Here is a 23230-nt window from a genome sequence, read left to right as displayed (position 1 = left end):
CGGGCAGGCAAACAGTGGCAACCTGGACTCACTCTGCTTCTAACTGGGGGCCCTTTTTCATTTATCATCTACTTTTCAAAGCAGTGTCATTGTCAACAGCTGTTAGAGTTTAGCTATTCTAGGGATATTTTTAGTACCCAAGGAAGAAACTTTTCCAATCTGGTCCTGGCAAAGTCCCTGTTCCTACATGCACCAATCTCGCCCCAACTTATTTATGAAAATGTTCCAGATAGAGTTCTCTTGGCCCAGCATTTATTATTGCTCTGCCTGTTGGCTTTGAAACGGGAACTATAAATATAAACATTCTAATATGTGCCTCTCAAGTCAAGATGAGGTCACATTCCTTGTCTCACCGTTCAACAATAATTTCAGCTTTCCTTATGCAGGGTCTTATGACTTCAAATTCCCAGGCATATATTGGAATTGATCTTGGGCCATAAAAAGTAAGAAAATATTATACCTACATAATGAGCGCGATGCGCACTGTCTGGGGAATGGACACGCTTGAAGCTCTGACTTTGGGGGTGGGGGGGGGGTGGGGAGGGCATGGGCAATATACATAACCTAAACTTTTGTACTCCCATGATATGCTGAAATTAAAAAAAAAGTAATAAAATAATTTAAAGATGGAACTGGAAAAACATTCCAGATCTACAGAATTCATTCATTCATTCCACAAATATAGACTGAATGCCTACTATGTGCTGCAAATTGTTCTAATTGCGGCGGACACACCTGTGAACAAAACAGATATGAGCCCCTCCCTTGATAGATTAACTATGCCTTGCGAATTGTTGACCTTAGGTGAGGGACACAGGAGGATTCATTAAGCGGTTCTACTTTTGTATGTGTACAAAATTTTCCATAATAAAAAGCTAAAAATTTAAGTCCCAAATCTCAAAAACATGATGCTGAGTGAAAGAAGCCAGACACAAAAAAGTGCATGTTATGTGGCTCCATTTACACGAAACTCTGGCAAAGACAAGCCTAAATCTCCAGTGACAGAAAGCAGAACAGGGTTGCCTGGGGCTAAGGGCACCAGGGAACTTTTGGGGAGGATGTAGATGTTCTATATATTCCTTGTGCTCGTGGTTACATGGGTGGATACCTTTTTAAAATGCATCAAAATGTGCACTTTAAATAGGTGCATTTTATTCTATGTAAATTTTATTGGAATAAATTTGATTAAAACACCCTGCAAATCCCCACTCTCATGGCACATGTTGACATGGCTGAGGATGGAATAAATCTTAGGGATTACTTAATTCCCTCAATTTACAGGAAGGAAGTGGAGAGTCAACGACATGCTCAGGGTCTCAGAGATTGTGACAGCAGGGATCAGCTCACCCAGCTCTGTCCAGCCTTTCCCCTTAGCTCACGGCCTGTGATATGGGCTGGATGTTTAACTCTGGAATGCCATATTTTGGGGTGACAAATTGACAATGTTCTCAATCTGGTGGAACACTCACACACCAGGTAGTCTGAATCTACCATGGCTCCCCAGAAAGACAGCAGATACTGTTGCTGCCAAACACTAGGTGAGATGCCAGCTGCTGCAGGGAGGAGGAAGGAGTCCGGCTACAGCCACAAGTCAAGGTCTGGTTTATTTTCTAAGTCATCTGAGTCGATAAGGTCCACTCTGGAGGGCTTATCTTCCCATCTCCCTACTTAGGGCAAGTAGATTTCATATTTCACTGGCCCAGCCATTCTGGTCCCTTTTCCATGCTCAGCTGGGCTCACACATCTGAAATTCTCCCTTGACATCCAAGCTCTGCACTCCGAGACCACCTCCTTTGGGGTGCAGTAGGTCCCAGAACAACATGCAGGGGGGTGGCTGCAGCTAAGTGGCCAGGCCTTCTCCCTTTGAAGAGACTGAGGTTGATGTGGAACCTTAACGAACCTTCCCAAACCTAATATGCATTTGTCAAATCCAAGAATCCTAAAATGTTTGAATGTTCAGTGTAGGCCAAATCCAATTCTGTTACCATCCCCCTCCCCTTGAGCACAAATAACGGGAAATAGACAGGGCAGTAGGCCCCCTAAATGTTAAACTGGATTCCCCAGAGCTTCTTTCCTCCATGGCAGGTGTGCCCTTGGAGATTTAAGGTCCTAAACTTGGAGGTTGATGTGGGAAGGGAACCCTGTCAGCTTGAAAATGCCCCTCGGTGCCTGTACCCTTCCAACAGCAAATGCTGGTTGGAGGCTGAGCCCCTCTTGGGGGAAGCTTTGAGGCTCTGCCTGCCCTTACTTTGACACACCTCAACCAGCCTGTGACCACTGACCCTCTGCTCCTGGCTGCTGGACCGCCCTTTAGCACTGTCACAGACAGGGGCAGGAGGGCTCTGGATGGGGTGTTCTGTAAAACCAGGGGTGGGAAGTGGCTTGATACAGATCCAGGCCTCAGAGGTCTCCCCTCCCAGGCTCTTTGGGGTGGGGGTAGGGGTTTCTTCTTCACGCCATCGCTCGCCCTCTGGCCTCTAACCTTGAGAGGCAAAGCTCAAAACTCCTCTTCCAAATGAGCACCCTGCTAGGAGCCAGGCCCTAGACTTGACCCTACTGCTTATCATTCCTTAAGCATCTCGTGTTACCAAGTCTCCTCCTGCCATCTAAGCTTCTCAAGGTGGAAATGTTAGGGCAGTAGTAGGGGATTCTTTCTCTCATGTAGTCAACCTTCCCCTCCAGGGCTCCACAGAAGGCACAAAGTATATGCTCAATAAATCCCTGTTGATTAGACCTGATATGGATCCTGCCTTTCCCTTTCTCCCTTCCTAACCCTTCCCAGCTTTCTCTGCCAAGGCCCAGCTCCTCTGGGAAACCTTCCCTGATTTCTCCAGCTCTCTCCTTCCCTCAGGCATGGCCTAGAAAGTCTTCCCACACTGCTACGTGGGCTGTGTTACTCCAAGTGCTGGTGGGCCAGTGAGGAAATGAAGTTCAACAAACAACAGTTTGATGAACCCAAGAAGGCCTAGCCCAACCTAACAGTGTCAAATCTCAAAAGAAAACTTAGGAGCTTATACAAATGCCCCACCAGGCTCAGGCCAGCCCACCCCAGGGCTCAAACTCCTCCCTGGGTGGAGGTGGGGAAGGGGCTCTAAAATATCTTGTCAGCCAGTGATCCTGCCCAGGCCAAAGGAGTACTCCTGCAGTCAGAATTCTCAGATAGCAAAATCTCCTGTGCAGGGTCAAAGCTTCTCCACTGAGGCTGTTTAGCTCAGAAATATTTGGGAACCTGCTGTGCTGGAACCAGGTCTCATTGCTGACCACTACCATTTCAGGGCTGGGGCACTGACAGCCTCGTAGCTGTGCCCAGCAAAAACACTACCGAGAATGAAGGCAGGAAATGTAAAGATGGCGCACAAGTTCATAGACTAAAGGGCGGGACTGATGACTTGGTGAAACTTGGGGTGCCATCCTGAGAAGCAAAGAGGCCTGAGGATGCTAGCACCTGGGTGAGTCAGGTTCTCACAGAACCTCCCTCCTCCTGTACCCCCCAGCTCCAACCAGTGGCTGTGCTAGAATGACTCCCCTGCACCCTCCCCAGCAGACTGAACTGTGCTCTTAACCAGACGCCTTTCTGCCCTGCTGGATGGGGCATCCCCTCGTCTGAACTCCAGCCACTCTGCCCCTTTGGAACAGTAGTATTATCTAGTCCGGCCTCCCTCAGCCTCCGACCCCCGCTGCTCCTCTCACTGTCAGCGTCCACACCACCCAAGCGCTCAGGGGGTATCAGGCACTGTGCTAAGCATTTCGCATAATTACATTTCTTTACTCTTCACAGCAACCCTGGGTGGTACATACTTATTATCCCCACTCTATGGATCAGCAGACTGAGGCTCAGAGAGGCGAGGACCTTCCCAAGATCCCACAGCCCGAATTAGAACCTGGTTGCATCTGATTCCAAAGCCCAGCCTCCAAATACCACACCACCTCCTGCAATCCTTAACTCTTGCTTTTTGGAGTCTTGGGATGAGAGGAGGGGCCTTACCAGGCGGGGGTGGAAGGTGGTAAATGCAGAGAGAGCAACTAAAACGTACTGACAGTCCACAGTGCACAAAGGAGCTCAGGTCTGTGATCCTACGCTGTCTGAATTCTAAGAGGGAAGTCATCTCGTCCCATTTTACAGATAAGGAGCTTGGGGCTTGAGGAGGACAGTGGGCTGGGGTAAGGAAGCTTCTCAGCATCACGTGGCGATCCTGTGATAACGATTTTATTCCCACCCAAGTCTCTCTGAAGTCAAAGCCAGTATCTTGTCCACTGTACCATGCTGCCACATGAGTCAACTACCAAAAGCATATTTCTGGACTTTTCCGATGTCCTCCGTCCCTGGGCCAGAGCCCTGGCTGTGTGAAGGACTTTGTAGCCTGTTGGATGGTAAGGGCTCTCCCTATGGGATGGACACCGTCCAGGGGCATGACCTCAGGAAGGGCCACAGGACCTGGCCACGCTCCTGCCCCGGCTCTGCCAGCATGGCGGATGAGGATGGCACCTAATGGTCCTCTGCCCCGTGCTCTCAGGTGGTCCCTGGGCAGGTGGGCTGGCTCGGGGGGAAGGGGCTGCCTGCTCATCAGGGCTCCTCCTCAGGCTGCTAAGTGGGTGAGGTGTGAGGGTCTCGAGCCCACTTCCCAGGTTTTCTGTCAGCACAGCCCGGTCATGCAGGAGCATGCAGGAGAGGCCGCCCTCGGGGGTCCCGCCATGCTGTGCGGATGGCTGGATGGAACGGATCATGAGGTTGGAAGGGGCCTCTGTGTCACCGGGCCTGAGGGCTCACCTACCTGGAGAGACTCCCCACTCTGGAGGCCTTACCTTAAAGAGGGACATTCACACTGAAGCAAACTTGAAAAGAGAGAACACGTACACAAGAGAAGTTTACTCGGCCAGCATTTCCCTCGTTGCCTCTGGCTCCCACTGAGGACAGCTAGGTTTCTGGGGAGGCACATCTCCCCCTCCTACACTGGCTTCCCCCTGTTGAGCGCTGCAGCCCTGGGAGCCAGAATCTCAGAGCCTGACGCGTTCGGGGGAAGGGACGGGCGCACAGGAGGGAAGCCAGCAGTGAGCAGAACACTCCCAAGATCTGCAAGGTCAGATGCTGCCCTTCAACCACACTGAACACATCACTCTTCCCCCTATGGTCCCAAAAGAAGGCAAGCCCACTGTAACACAAAAGCTGAATGTGCTTTTATTGGCAATTAGATAGTGCCACCATCTAGGGACAGAATCTTCAATGGGACAGACCCGTGGATTGTATGCTTGGAGATTTTCTCTGGTATCAAAGGCTTTGGCTCCAGTCTTGCTGGCTTTCCTACTCTCCCCACCCCTACTACTTGGGGTGCCTGACACCAAACATCCCCGCCACCCTGTGCCCTTACCCTGAAGCAAGCCACCCCCTGAAAATTGATTTGAGCCCATAAGGGTGCAAAGTCTTTGGTTTGGAGTTGATGACATATCACTGGCACAAAATCAGCTATGTATGTGGGTGGACAGAGGGTGACAGGAGGAACACGGAAAAGCACGTGGAAGGAGGGAGAATACCTAAGAGAGCTGAGAGGACCAATGAGAGGCAAATCTCCACACTGAAGCAGGGCCCGCTGGAAACCGTGCTGAGTGGTGTTAGCACAAAGTTGGTGTTGACCTGAAGTCAGGAAACCCAGTGAGACTAATGACAGCAGGGGAGTCAGGGCAGGGGTTAGGCGCACAGGCTCAGGAGCCCGGGGACAGAAACCTCAGCTTAGCAAACATCTCAAGAAGGCGAAAGCCTGCGGGGGACGGCAGCCAATTGAGGTATGTGATGGAACCTGACCAAAGGCCAAATTCCAGCTAGGAATCTGGACAATCTCCTTGGTGGTATCTCCAGGGGGGCAAGGCTCCTGTGGAGGGGACAGAAGTCAGGCCCAACAGCTGTTCTGCTGTCGCATCCTGAGCCTCTGCTGTGGGGGGGTGGACTAGGGACCCCCAGCCTGCAGCCAAGCCACCCTGGGCAGGTTCTGCCGCAAAGGGACTCTAGAGAAACATGCCACTGCCTCTTCGCTCTTTGTTAGTCCCAGCCTGTGTGACATGACCGCTCTTAACCTCACCTCCAGCACCTATCACCTGACAAAACCAATTCCTCCCTGAATCAGACAGGCAGGACACCCCTGGGCTATGCAGATTCAGTGCAGTCAGCAGGTCCCTGGGGATTGGTAGCATTCTGGTGTGATGCTAACAGGGTGTGGCTCAGGAGGCAGTGGAGCTGGCCCAAGACACAGCAGCCCTGCAGCTCCCTCCCAGGCCCCATGTGTTGGACAGAATCGCCCTGGAGGTCTTCAGTCTCACCAGATTAGGGGTGCCTGAGCATCTGGTTTCCTTGCTTATTTAAACACAAGCCCAATGTCTCCTTGAGGCCACCACCAAATCGTAAAGCTGACGATGTTTGCTCATAGATTGGATCCCTTCCCTTCTCACAGTGTTTGTCCCTTGACTTGGAGTCTGTCGCTAAGATACAGGATCCAAGAACCTCATACCATCCTTGGCTGCTTGTGATCCACTGTCCTGGCTACTGCTCCTCAGTGCTGGGCTCCAAGCCAGCTTGCCCTCTTCCCTCTGTCTATCTAAGCCCTTTCTTTCCCAGCTGTCCTAGGAAGGCATCTGATATGTCCTCAAAGCATATGACACCTTAAACTCAAGGAACACCTCTCCTGTCTTGTGATGGAGCCCTTTGCCCCAAGAATAGAAGGATCACCTCTGCGGGGACATACCTAGCTTCCCAGTGTCTCTCCAATGATCTCTTGTGGGTGACAATCTATTTTGCCTATGGTCAAGCTGACTCTGCTTACAGAGAACAGAGCTGTCCTCACTGCTGTTATCTGAGCTAGGCAGGCACCCACACCCCTGGGGTTAACCCTGAGTTGGTTGGGGGGGTGGTGAAAACTCATGTGAGTTTCCCATTAGTATTTTGTTTTATTTTATTTTTAGAGACAGGGTCTTGCTCGGTCACCCAGGCTGGAGTGCAGTGGTGTGATCATAGCTCACTGTAGCCTTGAACTCCTGGGCTCAAGCGATCTCTTGCCTTAGCCAGCCAAGTAGCTGGGGACTATAAGTGTGTGCCACCATGCCCAGCTAATTTTTTTCTTTTTTCTTTTTCTTTTTTTAAGTGACAGGGTCTCACTATGTTGCCCAGGTTGATCTCTAACTCCTGGGCTCAAGTGATCCTCCTGCCTGAGCCTCCCAAGTAGCTGGGACTACAGGCATAAGCTATCCTGGGCTGGCTTCCCATTAGTTTGCCAGGCTGTCTGAGATGAGAAATACAGTATGTTCATCACTGCAGTGGGCTTTAATCCAACTTCAAATTCATTTCTGCTATACACAAGCCCACAGATGACTCAGACTGGTACCACTGACATTTTTCAGAGAAGAGCTTTCAACATAGGGACAGATTTGGGACACTTTTCCAATCTGCTAACCACATGTAGAATATTCTTTTCTTTTCCAATTTCGATATTTCTCCTGAAAGAAATCTCTAGTCCCATGGATGTAAATGTGATCAGACATTTGAATAACCTGAATAAGTCTTTAAAGACTTGTAGCTGACAGCGTGCTAAGGATTAACATTACTCAGCTCAGAGTGTGACCAGAAACACCTCTTGCACAATGTCAGTTTTCCATTTTATCTTTTCTTTTTCCAGATGTTCTAATTTTCTCCTCCCAACTGAACTCAAACCAACCTAATGCATATCCTCTCCCCTGACCCCTCACAGCGTTGAGGTTAACTCTGAAGGTCCGGGGAGGTGGGGAGAGTAGGAACATGCACAGAAGATGATTTCCAAGGCAATGGTGAAGTCAGTCTCTAGGAAATCTGACTAGGACAGTTTTGAAATTAGTGGGAGCTCCTAGATGGCCTTGTCCTCTCTCTTTGCCCCTGAAAGCCTACTTGAACCTCCTGGCAAAGGAGTGAGCAGGGTCCTGCTCTCTGGTCCCAGGTGGGGGCCTCTCCAGAGGCCCAAGGAAGGAAAACATGAGTGCCTTGTGTTTCAGGTGTCCAGGTAGCAGCAGGGTCCCCCACCTGACCCCTTGGTGGGACCGACCCTGACCCAGGGATGTACTTCCTCCTGCTGGTTCCCAGGGCCACCTCGCACCCCTGCCCACAGGAGCACCTTCGCTCCTGCCAGGGACAGCGTCACCGGGCGCCCGCCTGCCTGGGCCAAAGTGAGGCCTGCATGTCTGTAGAGTTGGTTGCTGCTGGTCGGCCTCCCTCCCAGTTTGTTCTTCCCTCTTTTCCTTTCTCTGTGTCTGAGTCCTTCCCCATCCCTCAGGGCCTCACTTGCTCACCTCATGCCTAGTCTCTGTGGCCCTTCCTCATTCTTCCTGCACTCTGTGGGGAAGCCCACAGAGGCACTGCTCCAACTGGGACTCCTCTCAGAAGGTCTGCACTTTCACTGGGCTCAAAGGCTCACACTAAAGGTTGGAAGCCCCAGTGAGGACTTCCTGATACTGCCAGGACTTTGGGAAGGGCCTTGGCAAGGCATGTTCTGTAATCTGCCATACCCTAGGGAGAGACCATTCTCCGTGAACACATACTTAAGGTTCTTCCCTACTTCCTGCCTTCCCCATGGCCTCTCTGGCTGCCTCTGCCCACACCAGGCCCTCCCCCCTCACACCCCTGGCTGCTGGTCTCTGCAGAGCTTCCCTGGTCCTCCCTGCCCTGCTCTGAGCCAGGGGTCTCTCCTCTACCCTGGCCTAGGCCAGCTGGGGCCCAGCGCTCCACAGGCCCGGTTCAAAGTGATTTTGTTGACCTAGAGTCTTGATTGAAATTTGAGCCGGTTTGTAGACCTACATCAATACCTGACGAGCCCCAAGCTCATCTGGTTTCTGTTGATTGGGCCTGGGTTCTCTACTTGGATCTATTTCTCCTTTTTGTTTGGGTTGATGAACTTAGATTAAACCGAAATTAAAATTCACCCTCACATCTGAGCCTGTAGTTTCTCTTCCTCCTCTGCTAGGCCTCTGGTGTCCTAAGCCTCCCATTTTGCCAGGGGCACAGCTAGTCCTGTCCTGAAAGGCCAGAGGCCCTCGACCATCAGGTAGCCGGGCACATACATGCAGGGAGCCCTGTGGGCAGCAAGGGACAATGGCTTGGGGAACTTGGGCCCCAAACCCTCCCAGTCTACCAAACCCACAGCATGGGCTGAGCATGGTGGCCCGGAGCTGTGGTAAGGGTGGGCTGGAGTGGAGGTGACGCTGACAAAGAAAGAAGGTGAACATAAAGCTGACCCGTCCCAGGCTGTGTGCTGTCCAACGAAAACCAGGAAGACCAAAGGAGGAAGCACATGAGGAATGGAGACAGGATTGAGCGTCCAGAGACGGTCAACCCTACCTGCTCAAATGTGGCTGAGGTCTGGACCATGCCTGCCCACGGAGAGCTGCTCTCCCGACGCCCATTGTAGAACATTCCTAAGAATCCCCATGTTATCCATAATGGCTCCTCAGAAAACCTCCCCGAATAGAATGGAATTCTCCTCTGATGGTTTACAAAGCACAACAGGGTCTTTTCTTTACTTGGAGGTGGGGAGGGAGGGCTCATCTGACAGAATGCCGATGACCACAGCTGGCCAGATGATCTCAGGTGCTCCCTGCCTGGGACCCCAGCCCCATAGCCCTGGGGCTCCTGCCCAGTCAACTCTTATATTACACAGTCCCCTTCCATTCCCCGTAAGCCTGACAGCTGGCTACCCTGATTTTCAGGCTGAATGACGGATTGCCTCCTTGGGTTACAAAGCAACAGAATTAAGATAAACACACACACTCTAAGGAGTACACCATGACCTTCTCCCCATTCAAGCAGAAAGCCACTGCCAGGACATGGTCTTTGTTCTGTCAAGCCCAGACTGAAGTTCTATTCCTTTTTCCAGCCTCTGAGCTTCAAATGCCCTTTATGTTAGGTTATTAAGTATGAAATGTCTGAATTCCTTAAGCACTGAGCTAGATGGTTGATATCGCTGATATTTAATTTTGACACTTCTTGTTTTATGTTTATTGTGAAGGTACATCCTCAGTCTTTCAAAAGCATGCTTTGGCTTGTGACTCTTTCAAAATAATTTTTAGCACAATTTTTGTGACACCATGTGGTAAGTCAAAAATTCGTGTTATTTTCAAATATGAGTTCCATCATGGAACAAATGCAGTGTAGACAGCTTGAAATATCAACAAAGTGTTTGGGAAGGATGTGGCTAATGAACACACAGTACATCAATGATTTCAGAAGTTCCATTCTGGTGATTTTAAGCTTGAAAATGAACCACGTGGGCGACCTGAGACCAAGGTGGATAATGATGAGCTGAGAGCTGCAGTGGAAGGGAATCCATCTCAACCTATGTGGGAATTAGCAGCAAGGTTTGACGTTGCTATTCCAACAATATTAGACCATTTGAAACAAATTGGCAAGGTAAAGAAGCTGGATAGATGGGTTCACATGAATTAAACAAGTGTCAGCAGAGTTGTCTTGAAGCTTGCCTTTCTTTGCTGTCACGACATAAAGGCGAATCATTTCTACATCGTATTGTTACATGTGATGAAAAATGGATTCTTTTTGACAATCACAAGCATTCAGCACAATGGTTGGATAAAGACAAAGTGCTGAAACACAATCCAAAACCAAATATTCATCAAAAAAGGCTAATGGTGCCTGTTTGGCGGTCTAGCACTGGTATGATCCACTACAGCTTCATGAAACCTGGTCAATCATGAAACCCGTCAGTAAACATCTGTCTACTGCAACCAACTGGACGAAATGATGAGGATGCTTGCAATGAAGCAGCCAAGATCGGTCACTGGAGACAGGCCAATCCTCTTTGCAAGACAACGCTCCACCACATGTTGCACAAACAATGCTGCTCAAACTACAGAGGCTGGACTTGGAAACCCTCTGTCATCCACTGTATTCACCAGATCTTGCACCAACTGACTACCACTTCTTCCAGGCTTTGGACCACTTCTTGCAAGGAAAAATATTTTCAGCAAGCTGTGGAAAACACCTTTGGTGATTTCATTGCCACTCACTGTCCAGGCTTGTTCGCTGCTGGCATAAGCAAGCTACCGTTAAGATGGCAAAACTGTGTCAATAGTTTAGGCACATACTTTGTACTGCTTCTTGTTTGAGACATAATAAACTACACTTCTGATTTGAAATAGGACATTTCATACTTAATGACCTAATACTACCCTCCCTCCAGTGGCATCACAGCAGGCCTAAGGACCTGGAAGGCAGAGGGGAACGTGGGGCGGAGATGGAGAACGTCGCTGAGAGGGCCATGGAAGCGAGGTGCCGCGGAGCAGGCCTCCCAGAGGCTGCCACCAGAGCAGGCTCCCCCAGCTGCTGGTCACCGAGTTCCACCTTCATGCTCTGTGCTAGTTCCACGTAATGACCACAATTATTTCGCTACTATTTTTCTTTAAATTGCTTCATTTAGAAAACAAACCCAGTTGTTTATAAAGAAACCTTATTCTCTACCACACATGGCAAACTTGTATCATTTGTGATTTTCCATTAAAATAAATAAATCTCTATTATAACCAAAGGTGTTCCTCTGTGGCCCATACAAATCATCATCTTGGTTACTGCTGTAGGTTATATATGTTTGGCTGTAAATGCTTAGGACCTAAGAGACTCTCTCAGGGAGAGTCTTGGTCACCTCCTGCCTTTGTCATTTTGGCCGTAAAACATGCCCCCAGACCACTCTCCCCAGGGACACCCAGCCTGCCACACGTGCCCAGGCCCGACCCCCGGTGGGGAAGGTGTGTGGGGCCCGACTTACAATTCGTGGCTTGAAGGGTGGCTTGATCTTCTTCTGCTCCAGGAGCACCCAGTCGATCTCTTTGAAGAAGGGGTGCTGCTTGATGGCGTCCTCACCGTTCTGCGCTGCCACGCAGCCCAGGCGCTTGTGAGGGTTCTTTGTCATGAACTGCAGGGATGAGGACACGAGTTAGAATTAGTGACAATGGCCTGGCTGGCACCGGCTGTGAGGGAAAGATGGAAGTTGGCAAGGGCAACATGGTCAGCATCACCTCCCAAGTCTGTTCTCTGCACCTTCAGGGACCTCACTCACCCCTTGGGTTTTCTTTAACTCTTACCCAGAATTTACCACGTGCCAGTCACCATCCTAAATGTAGTATGTATATTAACTCATCTCATCCTCAACAACCCTGCCAGGTACTCTTATTATCTCTATTTTATAAGTGAGATACTTGAAGCACAGAAAGGTGAATTACTTTGGCCAAGGCCGCACAGCTAGCAAGGTACCCAGCTGGGATTAGAAATCCAGGCTCTCACTAACTCTCTGATCCCCCTCAGCCTCTCAAGTCTTCTCATCAGGGAGACCGAGGTCTGATAAGCTCACTTACAGCGAGAGGGAGACAGTCCTTCTGGACAGGGCAGGGAAAGAGGGTAGGGCGTGTGTGTGAAGGTAAATCGCAGACGTCCCTCCTGCTGCTTTCTTTTTCCTGAACTGGCCCTTCTCCACGTTCTCTGTATTTGAATTTGCAGTCTCTACACAAAATGCTTATATTAGTCAAAAGATTAAAAAAAAAGGCTTATTGCTTTTCAATGCTGATGTGCAAAAAAACCACATTGGTGTGTTCGATATTTTCTTTGGTGCTGGTGATATTTTGGTTGGTGTCTTGTGATGGCCACACACCCAGGTGAACTTATTATTCCGATTAAATGAGTCAGTCCTGATGGTAAACATTTAATCGAGCAGATGTATACCAATATCACCTTGAACAAAAGTGTCAGTAGGTGGAAACAGCTCTGACAGCCACCCAAAACAAAGGTGTGTATGTGTGCTAGAGACAAAGGGTTACGTTTCACAGTGTGAAGGCTGAGTGTATATATAAAAAAATGAACTTGAGAGGACAAACTATAACCCAAAGGAATAAATTTGTAATTGTAGAACTTCAAGCTTCATCCACAAAGGAGATGTTCTGGGACAGGGAGAGTCTCCTACTATCTCTTGCCTGGTGCCCTCGAAACCAGAGCACACGAGCCCAGGTTAAAAGCTACTGGCTGGGGAGAGCCACAGAGTGGAGTGAGTAGATGGGAGTGAGGAATGGTCCCACAGCATTTCCCCTTTCTAATCCAACTTACAAGTCAGCAAGATGTGTCTGCTTTAACATCTCCAGTGGCCCACACCGTAAAGTCCACATTCCTTAGTCTAGCACACAGAGACCTCTCAGACTGAACCCTGTCTACCTCGCTGGCCTTTTGTACTCTTTATTCCCTTTGGTTGAATGTCCTACTCTGGTCCCTAGGCGTCCTCTAGGAATCAGTCAAAATGCTGCCTCCTCTGTGAAGCCTCCTCAGATTCCCTCCTCTTTTGATACCTTGGACACCATATTTCTTTTCTATTTAAATTGTCATTTGTCTAAACATCTCTTTCCCTTGGTGAGCTCTGTGATTTAGAAATCAGTCCTATCTGCCCAGCACCTGGCTCCCACTGCACACTCAGTAAACTGTCACGACTGAGTAGGAGGCTAAAGGCTGGGCTTCAGGGCACGGCGCTGAGGAAGGCAGGCAGCAGGATGGCCACTGTTGCACAGGTTGTATGCTGCATAACTGCATAATTCTACGATGTAAGTGGTCTTCCTTTGAGTCCTGCATCACCTTTACACAGGCAGCAGCCCTCAGAGACACAGCTCAGTGGCCAGGGTCATGGGCGTCCTGGTCTAGCCTTAGAATCAAGCGACAATGTAAGGAAGTGAAGTGTTTCAAGGTCAAAGGAGTAGCAGACGCTTCCTAACTTCCTCAGCCCCTCCTATCCTCCCTCTTCCAGGAGGGGAAGTCGCAGGGCCAGGGGTAAACACAGAGGTCTGAACATCTTAGGAAGCCACCCCTGAACCAGGGGCTCTTCTCAGTTTGCCCTCACTGGCTAGTTAACGTAGGCATGACCTCAAACTTCTGAATCTCTGCGGGTCAAAGTTTTCAACCTTGGTGCTATTAACATTTGCACTGAATACTTCTTTGTCATGGGGGCTGTCTTGTGCATTGTAGGCTGTTTAGCAACTCCCCTGGCCTCTACCCACTACATGCTAGTAGCAACACTCCCCCAGTTGTGACAACCGAAAATACCTCCAGACTTTGCTGAATGCCTGGTAGAGGGGGGCAAATTTGCCCCTAGTTGACAGCCACTGTTCTAGGTCCTCCAGAATGGAAGGACTTGGCAGGAGTGCTGGCAGGGAACTCACAGGGAGGGGTGCTGGGCTGGTGTCAGGGCCTGGGACAGTGGCCAGTTCTGCTGGGCATGGTGTTCTGGCCGCTTTGGGTGCTGGAGGTTTTCCCTCAACTACTCAGGTGACTTGGGACAAGATGGGGCTCTGGGAATTAGAGAAGGCAAAGGTTCCCGTGTCCACCCCAAAGCAATTACACAAAAGAGTCCTCTGTGGTGGTTCAGAGTTGTAGCTCCAAAGTGCAAGCAGAAGTAGAACCAACGCATGAACATGTTCAGATATATCACGGAGTGGAAAAAGCAAGGTATGCTGTTATGTACAGCATCCTAACATTTGTTTGAAAAAGGTGAAGAAATAAGAATGTTTCTTTGTATTTGCTTGTATATACCTAAATAAATTCCGGAATGATATATAAAAAATTCTAAAGACAGAGGTAGAGGGTATGGGAAATAGGCGGATGGGACCAAGAGTGAGATTGAGACCTTTCACTGTATTCCGTTTCATGCTTTGTGTTTTTTTGAAAAAGCATACGCTTAAACAAGCAAATAATGAAATATATAAATCCTTAATATATAAACTGGACAAAAAGCATTACATTTGAATAACTGAATAATCTAGTCCCCCAAGCAAGACTCCTTCCCACTGGGTGATGCACCCCTTCTCAAAAAGGCTCTGCTTCCCTGCAGGAAAGGAAAAACGGAAGAGGTGGGGGAAGTCAGGCCGAAAGAGCCACTTTGGGGTACTGAGAGCCTGGCCTTGCAGCTGCCCAGTGCTTGTCTATTTAATGTCCCTTTTCTCCTTCAGATATCTGTTAGTCTCCTCTCTGCACCAAGCGCTGTGATGAGTGATGAAAGACACAGTCCCTGCCCTCATGGGGCGCGCAGAGGAGGAAGGGAGGCCAAGAAAAAACATGTAATCAGGCTGGAGAAGCAATTAATTGAGGTGGTGATGAAGGGCAGGAGAGGAGCATAGCAGGCTCTGAGGGTGCAACGAGGACACGCCCCTCTTGGGCAGGGAGCTTGGCAGTTCCCTGGGGAAGCAACACGCAGGCTGGCACCAGAGGAGGAGCAAGAAGTACCCAGGCAAAAAGGGGAGGGCGGAGAGTGGTCAGGGAAGAGGAACACTAAGGATGTGCATTCTAGCACCTGGACACTGGCCAGCAGACCAGTGGGGACGGCTGAGGGGCAGGCAGGGTCCCACACAGGGCCTTGGAGGCTACATGGGTCTGTATCTAAGTACAATGTGCTCTCCTCCATGAGTTTCAAGTAGGGCACAGGGCGTGAGGTGGTCAGATTGAGATCATTCTGAATCTCCCATTAGGAGGCCCCACACTTCACCAAGGGAGAGGTGGTGGTGGCTCCTGCTGGGTAGATACGGCGGGGGGATGGACAGAGGTAGCTCTACAAGGCAGGGTGACCGATGGCTGTTACACGCACCAACACTCACTCACCATCTAGTACATGCCTGGCATGTCGGAAGCACTTGATAAATAGTATTTCGATGAATCAATGAATGGGAGAGGGGAGGGAACATGGGGGAGAAAGGGAAATAGATCAGGAAGGGAGAGAAGGAAAGAGGTGAGGCAAAGAGGGAAGGAGGGAGGAAAAAAGATCTCCAGAGAAGAGTGTTCCAATTTGGCATTTTAAAAAATATGGTACACATGTCCCCAGATACCTACTAAATGGTTTTAGGTCTTTTTTATTTTTTCATATAATGATTTATGTTAATTAGTTATGGCAGGTCATATTGATTTTTCACCTATAACAGTGACATAAAATTTGTTTGTAAACTACAGATAATTAGATAAATACTGGGAGTCAATTAAAAGAACAAGCAAAGCAAATAACCAGTACAGAAAGCGCTGGAATATGGCAAATTTTGTGAATGTGGCAAGCAAACTACTGAATTTCGGGGCAGTCTGATGGGTGAAAGAAGCCAGGGCTGGAAGTCAATGTTTCTGGGCCGTCACCCTGGTCCTGCCTCAGCCCAGTGGGTGACCTTGGGCAAAGTGGTTGCTTAAAGTCCCTGCACCTCAGCTTTCACAGATTCCAAAAGTGGGTAGGTAGCACCGCTTACTTGACACAGTACAAGTTACACTGCAGAAATGGCTGTGTTGAGAAAGTACGAACGCATTTCCACACATGAGGGATTATCTGTAGGGGCAGGGATGGTCTAGTACATGTCTAAGTCTTGTACCAGACCTATCCTGATTGGCTGTCCAGCCACAGTGACTCCATCGTGGACACAGGTGGGCAGTGCTCCCCGACTCCCCATCACAGGCCCCGATGAAGGCAGGACGCAGGTGGCGGGCAAGGAAGGTGTGGGAGAGGCAGAGGTGATGTCGGCGCAGTTGGGTTGGTTCTGCTCCCTCTGAAATGCCGGAGGACACGGATGCACACGGTGCCCCATCCCAGGAAGCACAGGCATGCTGCCCCTTTCCCACAAGCAGAGCAAGTCACCCCAGGCCCCATTCTCTCAGCAGCAGCCCTCTGAACTCTGCCTGAACACCCAGCGGCAATTGTGCTTAACTCCTCTGGTTCAGTGGTGAGCAGAGGTGGGAGAGAGAAAGGGGGAGAGAGAAAGGGGGAAAGAGCGTGTGTAGGGCAGAAGATCCCACGGGAGCAGAGCCATGGGAGGTGCGCAGTGACTCACAGCTTTCAAGATGCTGACGGCCTCCTTGCTGAGCCAGACGGGGTATAGGACGTCATCATGGAGAATGGACTCAAATAGGTCGTCCTCGTTGTCAGCCTCAAAGGGGGGCTGCCCAGCCATCATCTCATACATCAGCACCCCCAGAGCCCACCAGTCCACGGAGGGGCCATACTCCAACTCCTGTAGGATCTGTTCATGAAAAACAGGCAACATCAGGGACCACCAATGACTCCCATCCCTGGCAACGCCCGCGCCACAGATTCCCATGGGAAGGACTGCATCTTCATTTCCAACTTGCTTCTTCATACACTGGATCCCCGTGTCACATACAGCAAGGTTCCAAATCAGCAAATTTAGTAAAAATTGAGTTTGGGTGGCACCGTGTTGGGGCCATTTCTCCCAAGTCAACAGACAGCCCACCCTCCAGTGCGAACAGATTGCTATTTGAGTGCAGCAAGGTCAGGTCTCCCATCCCCCTCAGTCCAGGGCATGGCTGGATCTCAGTCTTCCTTAAATGGTGACAACATTGAATTTACACAAGCCCTGAGCTCCAGCAAAGTGCAGTTAATGTGTCTCCCCACCCTTCAGCATTCCACCCACAAATGCAAGACCATTACTCTGCAGCATATTCCAAGAGCAGACCCATCTCCCCATCATTCCTCGTGACTCCCATATGACTCACTGATGAACCCCTCCTTCACCCACCTCTGCAAGCCCCAGGCCCCCTTCCGTGCCTTTGGGGCCATCCTTGTTATAAACATTCTCCCTACTGCCATAACATCTCCTTGACTGCCTGGTGCATTTTTTCTTTGACAATGGTCACTTGTCTTTATCTATTGTCTCTTTGTCCCTTGCTTTCTTCCCTCTGGCCAAATGTGAAGAATCAAACTCTCTTAGATGAAATGCACGTATGACAGGGTGCTACATGCCATCAGCTTCCGGTAGAGTGGTATGTAAGGGCTAAAGTTTTATAAACTGAATCATCATTTCAACACACGAGAAGAATTCTACTTAAAGTTGAGAAGCTGCAGGGCCTTTTGAAAGCAAATAATTGCCCCGACTTAATTTTCCTGGAGCACTGGCCATGTGCTACAGTAGGAGATGGAAGACCAACTGGGATATTTACATTCCATCCCAAGTCTGGTACTAAATCTTCGGGTGATCTCAAACTAGTCACTTGACTTCCTAACTTATCAAATGAGGCTCAGATTTTCAGTTTCATCTCACAAGATTCAGGTGGAAGATTTTAAAAGCATACTATAAAACACAAAGCGCTATCCAAGTTTTTTTCTCATATATCATATGTGTGTGTGTGAACCAGATCCAATAGAAGAAACTTGGATTTAATACCACCTTTCAGTTGTCTAGAGCTTTGTGTTTTGCAGCATGCTTTTAAATATTATATATATGTATACAAATATGTAGCATGTCAATGATGTGTGTTTGGCTCAGAGGAAAAATAAATGCTGAGCTGTCCCCACTGCTAAGGAAGGGATTGTGAAGTGACGCCCCCATTCCACAACTATTTTCACTTCTTATCATTCGGGGCAGGATTAGACATGGCCCTGCCCAGAAACAGGAAGGTAGATGAGACGACCTCTCCAATTCCATAAAGAATTCCAAAAAGTGAAGAGTGCAGAGGAGAGGCAAGGCTGGAATGCAAGTCCCGAAAGGGGGAACCCTTTGAGGACCCTGAGAAAACAGGCAAAGTCCATGCCTCATGGTTCCAGCTCACAGGACACCTGGAGAAGGTAACTTCTCAGGCCCGGGACAAGGCTCCGATTTAGTTCTCAGATTTCAAGGTGGCCTGGGAAGAGAGGAGGCTTAACTTGAGAATCCGATTTTTCTGTGGTCTACTGAAAACATTCTTCTAGAAGTTACAAATTACGTGGGATTAAATAGAAAGACTTAGATGGAAGCACTTGAAAAGAGTAAAAACACTCACGGTTTAGGAATCTTCTGAATTTAGAATGAAAAGGAATGTGAAAGAATGCAGCCAACTCTAAATTACTCGGGGCTGATAATCTGTTTGGTTAGCACCCTTGGTCTCTTAGCCCAGTGCTTTGTGTACAGCATCCGTAAGACCAGTAGGCTCCACTGTCCTGAGGGGCCAGCGATGCTGCTCTGTGATGGTACAAAGCCAAAGCCAGCTCCTCCCTCAACCTTGAAAGATCCCGCACCCAACCTAGGACCCTGCCTGTTCCTAAGATTTGCAGGCACTTTCCACATACTACTGCGTTTTAGTTATTTTTTTCATGGGCCACTGTCTCCCCTGTGCATCCATAAAGCACCAGAGGGAAGGGGTCTAGCATTCTCCCGAGCCCACCACTGTGATCAGCCCACTCTGTCACCCAGGAGACAGCCGACATTTTGTCACTGGATGGCACATGTGTCTACTCTGTGCATCTCACTGGGCATGCTCCCTTCTCTCCTGGGCTCAGGGTGCTCTGGGTTCTTCTCTCCACAGGGTGGGGAACGGTGGCCTCCAGGTGGCCTGTGTGTGCTCAGGCTGATGGGACTGTGGAAACCACAGAGTGGCCCTGCCCACTCTGTGCCAGGCCCCCTTCAAAGCCTTCTCATTTTAGGTGGCATCTTTGGTAAAATTCCTTTTAGGCTTGGCCCTAATTATCTGCTTCCTAATCACGTTGTCAACAGTAGAGCTGGGGAGAAGGGCAAAGCTTTGCACACTACGGGAGGCACGCGGCATGGCAGCCACCCCTCGAGTGGGTAAGAGCTGGCATGGAGGGGAAGGGCTGGCACTGGGTCTGAGGACGCCAGGCGCTACCCAGGGCTGGCAGTCACCTCCTGGGGACAGGGGCCGGGTGTGGACAAGGGAGAGGGTGCCACAGGGGTTAGCCAAGGGCACCTGGTGGGAAGGGACACTCTAGGGCAGAGCCAATGACTCAGAAGGTGTCTCTGGTTTCGGGGTTAGCCCGGCACCTCATAACCTCTCCTATTTGAACAGAGGTTTACGCTTTCTGATGCATTTCCACGCTCTAATCTCATTAGAGTCTCAAAACAGCTCCATGAGGTGGGTAGGGCTGGAGTTATGACTTCCATTTGAAAGATCAGGAACCCGAGGTGCAAAAACATTTTGTGACTTCATCAGGGTCACATGGGGGCATTAGTATAGTCAAGTCTGGACTCGAATCTGAATTCTCAGGACTGTGTTTCCCACCCCATGACACGGCCCAACAATGATGCTGCGGATCCAGGCACTGCGCTAAGTGCTTCAGAGGCGTCACTTCGTTTAACCTTCCCGAGACCCTGGATGAAGGCAGCAACACCTTTATCAGCTGTGGTTCGCCTGCAGTAAGACCAGGCATCGCTGTCACCTCCAGGACAGTGGCAGCTGCACAGCGGGCGCAGAGGGTAGAGCGGGCAGAGAGCGTGTCTGTGCCTCGACACGATCAGAGAATGGAGCTGCTCACTGCGCATGGCCCCGATGGATTGCTCTTCATGGAAACTGAGTGGGTGTTCTGTGCATTGTAAAGCGAATGTTTGTCTAAGCCTGAGTCCTGGATGACAACACCGGGCTCTGGCACCGACTCACGGAGGGCCTGGAACTGAGCATTCTGATGACAACGAACGAACGAGGAAGAGGAGAAAAGCAGGGCCCAGTTGAAAGTGCTCACTTTCATTTATTTCTCCTTGAAGGTTGAATTCCTTGTGTTCTTGCCAAGGGAACACACTAGTGGAGAGACTGGAATCTCTACTCTTCAGATCTGTTAGAAGACGAAGGTTTTAAACAGAATTTACCTATTCCTCACCACCCTCACTCCTAGACCTTCCTCAGGGTGGGGTCTCCTGTGTCTTGTTTGTTCTGTAAAAAAGACTCAACCGTCAGCTCCTCGCTCTCTGCCTTCTGCCCCGCACTGCTGCTGCCTGGCTTCTTCCCGGGACAGGTCTGATTAGGACCCTTCTTCACTGGAACTCTCAGTGGGCCCACCGATCCTACAATCCTACAGGATCAAGGCCACATTCTTTGCTCCTTTATCCTAATCTCATTCATTCTATGAGCACTGAAACCCCTCAATTCTAGCTATACTACTTAACTTTCCTGATAGCGACCAAGATGTTTTCATCCCTTGGCCTTTGCTCTTGTTGGAATGTCACATGTTCTTGTTTACTCATTCGACAAACCATTACTAAGAGCCTGATGTGTGTGCTGGATCCTGGGAGTACCAAGATTAGAAACATAGACCCTGCCCTCAAAGGATTCAGAGCCTGGGCACACCGGAACCTTCTTTCCTGCCCTGCCCCGATCCCAATCCTCCCTGCTGCTTTGAGGAATGCCCTCCCCACCCCCTCTGCTAAAGGAAAACCTAGCTCTTTGCAACTGAATTCATCTGCCAGGTGCTCCAAGCAGCCTTCCCTGATGTCTGAGGATATCATCTTGTTTTACGTACCTATTTGTTCTGCTTAATAGGCTGTTTACTCATCTGTCACTCCCTTTAGACCAAAAGTTCCTTTAGAAGAGGGAACAGTGTGTCAGCCAATTCTTTACCCCCACGTTGCTTTGTGTCTAGCAGATGCCCAAACAATGCCCACTGAAAGGAACGAAGGCTGAATGTGCTGACTGACACCTATCCACCACCGGCAATACCCAATGGGGCTTCATACTTCCTTCCCATCTTGCGAGTCTCGGAGCCTTCAAGATCATTTTGAGTAAGTATCTACGACAGGCCATGTCCTCAATCTGAATCATATCACATTAGGTGTCTCTTAGTTTGGCAAGATTGACCTGGGGAACTCAAGTCAAACAAACACTTCACGATGGGCAAAACATCCAAACAACTTTGACGACAGGCATCTGCTGGTGAGGCTCACAATGACATCGGATCTCCATGTATAAGGAGGCCCAGTCACTCTCCTCTTCCTGCTTCGGATGCAGAACTGCCCCTCCACTGGAAATGGCAAGCGCCCCCTGGTTTTACTGTAAGCAAATTATAGCTGATAAAGCTACGTGCTGCCTTTATCAAAGATGCTCCTTCATTCTGATTTTTAAGAAATGAAAACAATGATACAAGTCAACAAAATTCTCTTGGTCTGAGATTTATTGGTGGTTCTGGACTGGCATGGGAGAGTGACATTCAGTGAGGACTTGCTCAGATTTGGGGAACAGTCTGTTACTCTCAGTTCACTCACCATCTCCCCCATCACCCAGGCTTCCTTATGGAGAAATCAGCAAACCTTTTACTTCCCCTTTTCTTCCTCCTCCCTGGAATCCATCCTGGTTTTCCAGAGCCTTCTCCCAACATCACCAGATGACCCCAGTGCATGGAGTTGGACCCCTGCCACCAGGAGGAGGTGGCCTTTGCACATGGCCTTACCTCGGGAGCTATGTAGTCAGGAGTCCCGCAGAACGTGGTGGTCGTCACGCCGTTCAGAATTCCTTCCTTGCACATCCCAAAGTCGGCCAGCTTGCAGTGACCTTCCGCATCCAGAAGGATGTTGTCCAGTTTCAAATCCCTGCAAGACAGGCCAGGACTACATGGTAAATGAATGCTTCACTCACCCAGTGTGGTCTTCTTGAGTCAGAGAGACGTGCATATCCTGGGGAAATCTCTAGAAAAGAAAAGCCCTGAAGGAAGCTTGACCTGCCTGAACCCAATCTCAGTCCAGGGGCTCTCTCTCGAGTGGGTCAGTCCCCAGTGGTGCCGCCATCCTCCTCAGCAAGAGGGAGGAGCTTCTGTAACCCCAGGAATACGTCAAGACTGCTGAGATTTAATGGATTAAAGTCAGTAACTGCTTACGGAAGCCCTGCTATGCACTGAAATTCATATTAATCAGACCCTGGTATGAGAGAAAGAAGTATCAATCCCAGGATCAGCTGGGGGACCAGGCTGTCACATGGGAACATCAATGTATCAGATAAAACCACTTAAGAGTCAGGTTCTACTTTATAGGGTACTATGTGAGCTGTTACGTTTCAGAAGGGAAGACCACAGCCAGCTAGTGCAGGCAGTGAGGGCCTCCAGGAAACAGTGGCCCTCAAGAGCAGCTTAGACAGAGGGCCAGGTTTGGGCAGAACACGAGGAGAGAAGGTGGGAGGGAAGAGAAGACCGACACACCAGATGCAAAAGGCAGCAAAGAGACCAGAGACTTGGGCCCTAGTGAATGAGGAGGCAAGACAGGCATGTTGAAACCAACTGCAAAGAGCCTAGAATGCCAGGAAAAGGGTTCAGGAAATTCATGTGGAGAGCGATGAATGTCTGGCCTGCATGAGCACAATGTGTTTGCAAGATTGGTCTTCTAGAGGCAAGCAGGCCTGGGCAGGGGGCAAGGGCAGGAAGGAGGAGACGTGGGTCTCCATAACCTGGACCTCCAGAGCCCATGTGGTCCTTCACAGAGAGTGAGGGCTATAGAGGTGTGCCGGCCTCAACCA

General features: G+C 49.7%; 1 protein-coding gene across 2 annotated transcripts in view; it reads right to left on the bottom strand.

The window, feature by feature from the left end:
• PRKCE (protein kinase C epsilon) overlaps window positions 1–23230 on the bottom strand; it is a 462687-nt gene that overhangs the window by 14691 nt on the left and 424766 nt on the right. For both annotated transcript variants that reach the window (XM_045549528.1, XM_045549529.1), the window contains exons 12-14: window positions 22176–22314; window positions 16843–17031; window positions 11784–11930 (exon numbers count right to left, since the gene is read on the bottom strand). In XM_045549528.1, the coding sequence (XP_045405484.1) occupies window positions 11784–11930; window positions 16843–17031; window positions 22176–22314 (475 nt within the window). The remainder of the gene's footprint in view (window positions 1–11783; window positions 11931–16842; window positions 17032–22175; window positions 22315–23230) is intronic.

This window comes from Lemur catta, chromosome 4 (assembly GCF_020740605.2).
Source record: "Lemur catta isolate mLemCat1 chromosome 4, mLemCat1.pri, whole genome shotgun sequence".
NCBI classification, from domain to species: Eukaryota; Metazoa; Chordata; class Mammalia; order Primates; family Lemuridae; genus Lemur; species Lemur catta.
The sequence above is the reverse complement of the archived record's forward strand: the minus strand, read 5'-3'. Positions and strand labels throughout refer to the sequence as shown.